Raw genomic sequence first — 10,866 nt, forward strand, 5'->3', positions numbered from 1 at the left:
TGGTTAAGTTGTATTTACAACACTGTTCCAGAACAGTTCAACCCAAATATTCAGATGTGTGCAGCGCATTTTATGGAGGACTGTTTCCTGATCCTGGGAGAGTAGACTACAATGCCGGCTGTTCTGACTCACAGACTGCAAGTATGTTTTTTATATTTTAAGGATTTGCCACTGATGATTCAAACGCGAGTTTTGAGCAGTGTAGAGTAGCGTTTGTAGTTTGTCATTTCTCCGATCACAAATGCAGACATGGTTTTATGTTTACGCGGCGCGGCGCGGCGCGATGCAATGCAACGCGTAAAAAGACAGTATAAGTTATTATAATCCGTAATTATGTCCCCACTGGATGCAACAAATGCCTCGTTTATAATGGGTTTTAATGTTTTTGTCTCGTCGCTCCGGCCGGGACAAGTCATCACAATATGGTAAGGGGCGTAACATTTCCGTCACACGCTTGAGGTATTCGGCCAATCACAACGCACCGGATAGCTGGCCAATCAGAGCACACCTCACTTTTCAGACCGATGAGCTTTGTAAAAATCGGGGCATAGAGGAGAAACAATAATGTACAGTATGTGGAAAATAATGTGTTTTTTGAATCTTAAACCGCATAAACACATTTCATTACACCAAATACACAAAATAATGTTCTTTTTCGCAACATCATATGACCCCTTTAAAAGCTCTAATTAGATTGTCTCATTTTTTTTATTGGTATTTTTTTTTTACTAAAGCAGGAAAACCCATTTTTCCTTTATTTGGTAAATACTTCAAGGGCTTGTTTAACAGTCTGTAACACTGTATCCAGTTAGTTTTTATGATGGACATTTAATATTCAATAGGCATAGTGTGCAAAAGATTATGTTTGTATATAAGATATGAGATATACAATGTGAATGTGCTATATGGGTATTAAAGCATTTTCACCTCTGACAATCAGGTCGGTTGCAATGGAGCTGCTGTCCACCTTGGTCTGCACTGCACACGTGTACTTCCCAGCATGCCTCAGCTGAATGTTCCGGATCATGATGTCACCTGCCGAGTGCTGCTAAACGAGAAAGATCAAAGTCATGGTAAGGATTCACAGTTTGGGTAGAGAAAGGAAACTTATTTTTTACTCAATTATATTTATTTCTCTTATGCTTATTTTTCTATTGAATTAGCTTGTTTTTTAAAATTGTTTTAAAATGTACTAACACTACTGTCCAATAGTATGTGGTTGATAAGTTTTTTTGTTGTTTTTAACAGATGTCTTTAATCCTCACTAAGGTTTTGATTAATATATAGCAACAGCAATTTTAAATAAATTACATTTTAAAACACATTAAAATTAAAACATATTAAAACATTTATTCCTGTGATCGCAAAGCTGAATTTTCAGCATGATTACTTCAGTGTCACACAATCCTTCGGAAATCATTGTAATATGCTGATTTGTGGAAAGTGGAAACTGTGATAATGTTTTTTTTTTTTAAGAAACTTTAATGTATAGAAAGTTCAAAAGAACAGCATTTATTTGAAACAGAAATCTTTTGTAACATTATAAATGTCTTCACTGTCAGTTTTGATCAATTTAATGCATCCTTGCTGAATAAAAGTATTAATTAATTAATTATGAAAATTTTCCCCAGCTTTCTGTACAGCTGTTCACAAACTAGGATTAATGAGACATTATATATAAAAAGTGTTTTTTTTCCCCCCTTACCATGGCTTATTGCCTTAAAAGACTCTTAGAATGGTTTAAATGACTTAAGCAAAAGTCTGATATGTGGAATTAATAACTTTGCATTTTTTTTTTACTTATCCAGGGTATACACTTTCTTCACATTCTTCACTTAAAGTGCTGCTATTAAGATACATCGCTCATATTAAATCATAGTAATCATGTTAAATAATATAAGAGTGGCAGTTTTCGCTCTTAAAATAGAGCACTTCCATCTAGAAAGTTCTCCATCGCTTGTTTCTTTGGTGACGGGGCTCCTACGGATGACATGATGAACAAGATGCTGAGAATCAGCCCCTCACCCCACAAAAAAATATCATGAACTTTAAATGAAAAGAAAAGAAATGCATGTGACTGTACAAGTGCTGTAATTCATATCACTGAGTGGGAAGCGTAATTATACTCTAGATTAATACAGAATGGGTTGTCAGTGGCTGCACATATAATGGGAAAATCTCTTATCATAAATTCACAAACTCAAAACTGTGGAATTTAATGAAAGGATTTATGTGATTTTTTTTTACCCCAACAATTCAGTTGAAAGTGCTCGATATGAATACCTTAAGTACAACATGTTACCAATTACAGTTTATATAATTTTGCATACATGTATTTGAAGTGAATATGGCTCCCTGAATCAGGTTCCAGCTAATAGGCAAAGCATTAGTACTTAATATTTTTTAAAAGAAAGGAAAAACAACTAGTTGAAATGAATGAAATAAAAAAGGCTCTGCTCCAAAACCAAGTAGGCTGCCAATAATAAAATAATATTAATGTGATGTTTATTAAAGGTTATGGTGGCATTAAATAAAAGGAAATTAGGAATCTAGATTTTCTCATGTTATTTTGTTCTATATAAGCGTAGTCATATTCCATTGTGACTGCCATGATGAAATCACATGACCAGCCAAAAACTATTCACTACATCTTGGTAATCCCAGTATTAGCAGAAACTTTTGGATGCAGTATAAATATATAAACCACTGAATAAGGTATTTGTAATTATTTTCTTCTTACTCCGCCAACTTTTTCAAAGTATCCTCCGTGGCTGCCGAAGTGGATGAGCTGCTCGTTGAAAAACCAGGTGAACTTGAGCTCCAGCGAGTAATCGTAGGACACCTGGCAGGGAAGAATGATGCTCTCGCCGACGGTCACGTCCAACGTGTTGGGAGCAGTTGTAATGATTGTTGGCTCTGGAAAACAATATACAGTGGGTATAGAAAAGAATCACCCCCCTTTAAAATAATCACTTTTTGTTGCTTTGAAACCTGAATTGAAGATGGACACAGTTTTTGTTTTATCCAGCTGTATTTACTCTGTGCAACCTATAACATCCAAGTGAAAGATAGAACACCAACAAGTCAGAAAAAAATTAAATCCTTTGGAAAAAGGATCACCCCCTCTTAAAAATGACTAGTGTAGCTAATCACCTTCTCAATGGCACACAAAGCCATTTCACTTTTAACTGGGATTAGCTGTGGTCATTTTGATTAGCTCAGCATGAAAAGAGCTTTCCTGGAGCATTTCAGTCCTTGGTAGTGCAACTGAAGCAAACAATCACCTATGGGTGGCAAGGCACTGTCAAAAGATCTCCAGGATAAAGTTTTGGACATGCACAAGCCAGGAGATGGATACAAGTATTTCAAAGGCTTTATCAATGCCTAGAAGTACAGTGAAATCTAAGAAGTGGAAGGTATTTGGTACAACACAGACCCTCCCTGGATCAGGACGTCGCTCCAAACTAACTGGATGAAAAAGCCATGAGGAAACTGTTCAGAGAGGCTACCAAGAGGCCTACAGCAACTCTGAAGAAGCTGCAGGAATTTATGACAAAGAGTGGTCATTGCGTGCATACGACAACAATATCACAAATTCTCCACAAATGTGGCTTGTATGGGAGGGTTGCAAGATAAAAGCCAATCCTCAAGAAAGGCCACATGCAGTCACGACTGAGCTTTGACAAAACACACCTTCAGATGGGACTAAAATTGAATTATTTGGCCTCAACACCAAACGAAATGTCTGGCGGGAATCCAATACAGCTCACCATCCAAATAACAGCATTCCTCCAGTAAAGCATGGAGGTGGTGATATCCTGTTCTGGGGGGTGTTTCTCTGCAGCAGCGACTGGAGCACTTGTCAGGATAGAAGGAAAAATGGACGGAGCAAAATACAGTCAAATTCTTGAGGAAAATCTGCTGCCCTCTGCCAGAAAGTTGTCAATGGGAAGAAGGTTTACCTTCCAACATGACAATGACCAAAAGCACACAGTAAAAGAGAAAAAGGTGAATGTCCTTGCATGGTCTAGTCAGACTCAGAGCCCAGACTTAAACCCCATTGAAAATCTGTGGAATGACTTGAAGACTACAGTCCACAAACGCTCACCATCAAATTGAACTGAACTGAAGTCTAGATGTGCAAAGTTAGTAGAGACAAATCCCAAAAGACTAAAGGCTGTAATTAAAGCAAAAGGTGATTTTTTTTCTATACCCACTGTATTAATGGTTACACTTGAAAACCTTTCAAAAAGTACCATTATTAACTTCTAAAGCCACTACCATTCACAAGTTTAGGGTCAGTAAGATTCTTTTTCTAGAAATTAATACTTTTATTTAGCAAGGATGCATTTTAACATTTTAAAATATATTAAAAATACAAAACAGCTGTTTTAAATTGTAATACTATTTGGTGAGCATAAGAGACTTCTTTCAAAAACATCTTACCGAACCCAAACTTTTGAACTGTAGTGTATATTAAATTATTGACTCATCTGCCTTAATAATGTCTTTCAATTATCTTAATTTGGGAGATTTTCAAAGAGAAAATTATGATTAATTCAATTGATTAATCAATCACATATCATTTGTAATTATTTCAAATAAACTTTTTCATTAAACTAAAAATGAACATTGCTTAAAAGTAAGATCAAGTTCAGAGCTCCATGACAGACGGCGGTCAGCTTACAGGCCAATATCTGAGGATGGACTGAGAGGTGAATATCTCATGAACGGTCCCTGAGCTCCACCATGTGCCCCTAAAGTCCCATCTGCTCTCCCAGAATGCACTACTCCGAAAAACAGATAACACACCACCAGCCCCGGCAGGGCTGGTGCCCAGCTCACTTTCTTTCCAAGTCTCAGTTCACAGAGAGACTGATGCCTTTTCACGAGGGAACACGACAAGCACGCCTGCTCCTCCACTTTCAGAGTGCAGCCTTGTGTAGAACAGGTGCAAAAAATCTGCTGCAGTTTGCTTTTGCACCTCTTGAGGGCGCTGTGTGTATTCCGCTGAAACTTCAGTCTGACTAAATTAAGCACGGTGAACGATACCTCAGACGAGCGCAAATTTATGCAGAAAGCACCCCGCACGAGCTCCAATCTATGTGTGAGGATTCGATTCTGGAATTCCAGGTCTACGACACATGAAACAACCTTTCCCCATCTCGACTGATATCAAACTGGAAAGGCAAAGCTAACAGGTGCATTGCTATGGGTTTTGTGCTGAACACAATGAGGGGCCGTTGGATGAGGCTCGCTTCTTTTATTGTTTGGATGAGATCTCTCACCGACTGTCTGTCAGATTCGCACAATGGGATGACAATACGCCACTGCCTGGTATTCTACTGTCAACTCTTAGCCTGGCAATTTAATTCAGAATTCAACAGCACTCGCCTTGAAGCCCAGAAGAGTGCATGTTACTCGCGCTCTTCTCCTGTAGGAACGGCACTTGTTGGAGAATTCGTTGAACAATATACCTTTTTTCCCACCCCCGATATCTTCACCACTTTCATCCCGTTCTCCTTGTAATGTACTCATGTTATTGTTTGCCGTCTCTTATAGTAGACGGATGTCCCTCGGCTCCCTTTGTTCTCTGCGTGGAAGTGGCTTGGGGTCTCCAAACAAGGCGGATTTCTCTACGGTCTATATTTAAACAAGCATCAGCTTGAACTGAACAGGTGAAAAATTACCATTGTAAGCCAACAAGAAGCTATTAATACCTCCTATTGTAGTCTCAATGAATGAAATGCGCCTCAATGAGGGAAAGCGTGGTTACGCTGATCCGCAAATTCAAATGCAGACAAATGCAGCCCTGAACAGTGGCAAGAAAATCTCTGAAGTGAAACCTGAGAATTCATTCAAGGCAAAGCTGACACTGCTGTCCTACTCTCGAGGTTGTAGAACTGGAGAAAATGCCTCTTATTACCCTGCTCCATCATCATTTGTGACAGATTGCATAGATAACCTCATTTAAAAGACCCGACGCCCTCAAGCTCTCGTTGGCGTAATCTGAGTGATATCCACCTTGCATAATACCTTGTTACTATTACTGTCTATCATTAAAGCTGTTGAGAGAGGATGAGACCCTATACGTTAACAGGGCAACCTGTGGAAACTTTCAGACCGACTTTTTCTTGAAGAGAAACGCCAATGACCTCAAAAGTGTGTTCACACATTTAAATGAATTCAGCTTCTTCTGTATTGCTCATGTCGTGCTTCATAGTGGTAGAAGGAAGGTGACAGGAACAGAAAAACACTACTACAGAATGAACAAGCATGGTTAAATGGTCTGTGGAAGTATCCTGGAGCCAGACTACACGTTATTCGTCTGTCTCTAATATTTCTACTTGAATATTGCAGTCTCATATGGGTCAAGTGTTCTGGGAGGCTCACAATGATCTGGCACAAAAGCAATTGAGCAAAGCCAATGCGCAGATCTGTGCGACAGGCCCCTGCTGAGGCTAGAGTCAAGAAATCAAACTCAAACATGGTCAGACTATTAGCAAGACACACCTGTGACCATGTCATTTGTTTTAAATGTGATTTTTGTGTGTGTGTGTGTGTATGCTATATTTATTATAGGAATGTGTACAAGAAGCTCTACAAATCATTTAAATATTTTATGCTAAATTATATATATATATATATACTGTATGTCTCATATAAAACTATAATAAAATACTATAAAATAAAAAAATATATAAAATAATAATGATGCATTATCAATATTATTGTTTAAATATAACAACCACATAACATAGGAAAGACAATATACAGAAATTTCTTCAGCATGAGTGGTTAAGACAGTATCAAAATTGGTAAAATTCATAATTAGGAATAAAAAAAAGCAATTACATTGAACTTTCATGACAAATTTGGAGCAGAAAGTATGTTCGGCTTGCTCTTCGTCTGCAATGAAAACCCACCACTGAAGCAAACTAAAAACTTTCCCTCAACTTCGAGAAAACATTCATGCAGCACTGATGTTGAGTAAAACTAGATAAAACAACTAAAAGTACGTTTCCTGTGTGTTCTATGAAAAACTCAAACCCGCCATTAAACACTGTGTTCCACAGGAGGAATAATAAAACTAAAAAGACACAAAAATAGGACAAAACCCAAAACTACATCACTGAAGATGACAATTGACTGTCCATTGTAAATGAATTTACTTTTAATTTGGATAGGAACCCAATTTGTGTTTTAACAGTGCAAATAGATAAGCATTTTTATTTTGGCCTTTTTGCCGTTTTTTTTATTTATAGACTCAGTGGAGAGAACAATGGGGAGAAAAGGAGGGAAATGGATCAGGAAATGTAATGAGCTTCATTCACATGATTACCAAAGTGCCTACAAAAATATAAGAGTACTTGACATGATTCTTAAGATTCTTGGCCAACAAATAAAATCTATACCAAATCTGTTACATATCTGTCCTCATTCTCCATGCCTTTTTTTCTCTTCATGCACACTCCAAAGGCAGTTTAGAAATGACCAGGGCTCCTTATCTTCACTCCAATACCTCTGCCAAATCGCACGAAAAGAAAACTGACAAAAGACCTGACCACTGCAACCTCTTCCAATTGAGTTTCCACCCTCCGCGATAACCTTGCGGATCTTGCAATCCCCTTTTTTTGAAGTGCGTACTCGGACAACACGGGTCGAAAACATCACAAAGTAATAATTGAAATAGAGCCTCTTGGATACGTGCGAAATCTGAGAAAGATTTAATCCTTTTTCAAAAGAGCCTTGGGTAAAATTCCATCAAATCACAATTATAAAAGCCTTTAATGAAAATGAGCCAAAATTAACATTTACTTGTCAAATGTGCAACAACACTACTGAACACCACTGAAAGTAAAATATACTGTATATATTATAAATGATATAATAATATACTATAATAACATTAAAACAAATTATATAAATAATACGTAGTAATAGTAGTGGTGAAAAAAAAACCTAAGGAAACTATCAAATTATAAAGTGGTCTACTGTAAATGAAAAAAAATATATAGTATAATATCTAACTTAATAACTAATACATTTATAAGTATATTCCTTATTGTTTATTTTAAAATATAACAATAAGCAATATATTATACCACTATTTTCTGATAGTTTTTTTGTTATCAAAATGCATTAAAAAAAATGTAACTACTTTTTTTTTTGTAATAAAGTGGTTAAACCGTCTTACATCTTATTTATTTTTGGATTATGTTTCAATGCGTGCACTGCAGCTTTAAGCGACGAGGTGCTGGTGGGATAATTGTGAACGTCGCATGCAACAGCAAGGGAACTCATTACGAGAAGGATCGCTCCCCAGCTCTGATATCATTGTCCAACATCCAAACACATGATTTGATCCTCAGTTAATCTCTGTCCAGCAAAATCAATTTCTAATTAAGACTAATTAATCTGGGTAATATCCTCTCAGCGTTCTGATGATTGGGACATCACCAGGGCTGACACAATGCTCGGTTTCCAACTGCTGTTTGCTGGGAGGGTTTACGTGCAACTTATCCAATGGGAATCTAATGTGACAGGTATTTTTCAGCCCTCATATCACCGCAGTCAATTTAAATAAACCACTGTCATCTCCCATAAGGGCTACGGCAGACGCTGATGTACACGGGCAAACCAGGTTTCCACTCCTAAATGAAATTGCATGATGTAAATGTCCCTGTCTTAGTCTCAGCGCCTTATTGATAGTGACAGTTAGGTGCTAGATCATATAGGGGAACATTTGTACGTCAGCAAGGATGCACCGACGCACAATCGAGAGTAAACGCTCAGGGTGGGTGTGAAATAGACGCCGGTGACACTCTCTCTCAAATATAAATCTGAAGATAATTGTGCAATTCATCCAGATAGAAAAGATGCATCTTTCTCCGCAGGCTGATTGATAACCAATTTAATGGGCTGCTCCCCGTCCTCAGACGCATTACAAAGTGTCTGGATAAATGTCATCCATAATGACAGAGCGGACATGTTTGAGGACTGCGTTAATGAAGAGAAATAATGGAATAAAAAGGTGCGAGATGATGCGACGAACAAACAACATGCACAGGGCAGACGGTGACTTGAAGTAATGAGGCGGGCTGAGAGCCAATAACCATCCTGTTAGGCTCTTTTTTGACTCCGGTTTGAGTTGAAAGAGCAGTTATTGCTTGAGTGTGAAATCAAAGTCCCGCAAATGAGAAATAAAACATCCTTTCAAGAGATAATTCTGTTTTTAGAGATGGATAATAATAATTATGAGCCAGCTTTTCAACCTTTACGATGTGAAATGATCTGTGGAGTTTCATTCTTAAATTAAATATCTCCAGATTAAAGAATTTCACTCTTGATTAATTAAATATGTCCGTGTTAGAAAGTGAAAAACCGGGTGACTGTACAACACTCGCACTGGTGAGAAAAAAAGAGGAGACTCAACATAAAAGACTTGGAAGATACTCATCCATCTCTCTCTCTGTCTACTCTGACCGCATACATAGATCATCTATAATGCAAGTAATGCATTTTTAAATTATTAACCTGTCTATGAGAACACAGACAAATTAAGATTTTACAAGTAACTGGCAGAGAAAACAAACAATTTGTCTGTATTAACAAATATCTGATTTATGATAGACAAAATAGGCATTTTGGTACCAGGGAGTGTTATACTACCATTAATTTAACTAATTAAAAATGAGCTACAGGGGTGAAATTACTAGCATACATAACAACCAGCCTCCTGAGGTGACCTCTGTGTGAAAATATAAAGGATTTACTGCACAAAAACTATTTTGAGCTAACTATAAACTATAATGGGATTTGTCCATGTTAATGGATGTTAAATGACAGAACGGGTATCATATGAATCAGCAGGTTGTCTTGCTTTATTTCATATATAACATGCAAGATTTTCATCTTCATGTTAAAAAAACTATCAAAAACAGATGTTGTGTTACAACACAAAATGTGTTCACCGTTTTCCCCTATTGAACACATTTACAGCAGGCAGCCTTATGGATCATCTCTAAATATAGAGGAATCAGTGGCGTTAAAGAATTATGATATGACTCATGCAAAAGACATTTGCATTTGCATCTTAAAAAAGGGCAAATGAAACAATCAAAGCGGTCACTATAGCAACCACTAAAAGGAGAACTACCTCCAAGGTGCTTTATTAGAGAGCTGTTGAGCTGGTTTCTGAAGGCCTCAGAGATGACTAACGTGTGCAGATGGAAACAAAAATGGATTGAACCTTTAAGTAATCATGACAGCGTGCTCAGTCACAACAGATTTCTTTTTATGTCAGACTGTTTTTTGGGGGGAGAAAACGTACTCGGTTACTAATGTAACCTCGGTTCCCTGAGATACGGGAACGAGTACTGCGTCTTGCTTAAGACGCATATGGGAAAAAGCCTTTTTTCTCCTGAACTGAAGCCTATTTCATTCACGCAGTGAAACTGCACGGCCATTGGTTCGTGCAGGGCTTTAAAAACGAACCAATGGCGGAGCTGCACGAACCTATGGCGACGAAGCCCGCCAAAGCCCGCCAGAATGGGTGGGGCATCTGGATATATAAGCGGGCGCTCGCCACAGGATTCTCAGGTTTACTTCGACTGAAGCGACGACTGAGTCGTGCAGCTACATAGCACGGCCAGCAACGCAGTACTCGTTCCCGTATCTCAGGGAACCGAGGTTACATTAGTAACCGAGTACGTTCCCTTTCGATACTTCACTCGTACTGCGTCTTGCTTAAGACGCATATGGGAACAGTCCAATCACGCCGTGCTAATGTAGTGGAACGACTAAAGGTATAACTTCCATAAGCAACCAATGCTTATAGAGAAGTCAACAATAACCCAAGGCTAA

The 10,866-nt window shown here is 38.0% G+C and overlaps 1 protein-coding gene across 1 annotated transcript in view; it reads right to left on the bottom strand.

Moving 5' to 3' along the window:
* The window catches only part of LOC107680721 (contactin-4-like), a 151,655-nt gene that overhangs the window by 9,117 nt on the left and 131,672 nt on the right, over window positions 1-10,866 (bottom strand). Inside the window, exons 16-17 of the mRNA XM_016476755.1 lie at window positions 2,741-2,916; window positions 928-1,048 (exon numbers count right to left, since the gene is read on the bottom strand). Coding sequence (XP_016332241.1) covers window positions 928-1,048; window positions 2,741-2,916 — 297 coding nt within the window. The remainder of the gene's footprint in view (window positions 1-927; window positions 1,049-2,740; window positions 2,917-10,866) is intronic.

The sequence above is a fragment of the Sinocyclocheilus anshuiensis genome, unplaced genomic scaffold (genome assembly GCF_001515605.1).
Source record: "Sinocyclocheilus anshuiensis isolate Anshui unplaced genomic scaffold, SAMN03320099.WGS_v1.1 scaffold396, whole genome shotgun sequence".
Taxonomy (NCBI): Eukaryota; Metazoa; Chordata; class Actinopteri; order Cypriniformes; family Cyprinidae; genus Sinocyclocheilus; species Sinocyclocheilus anshuiensis.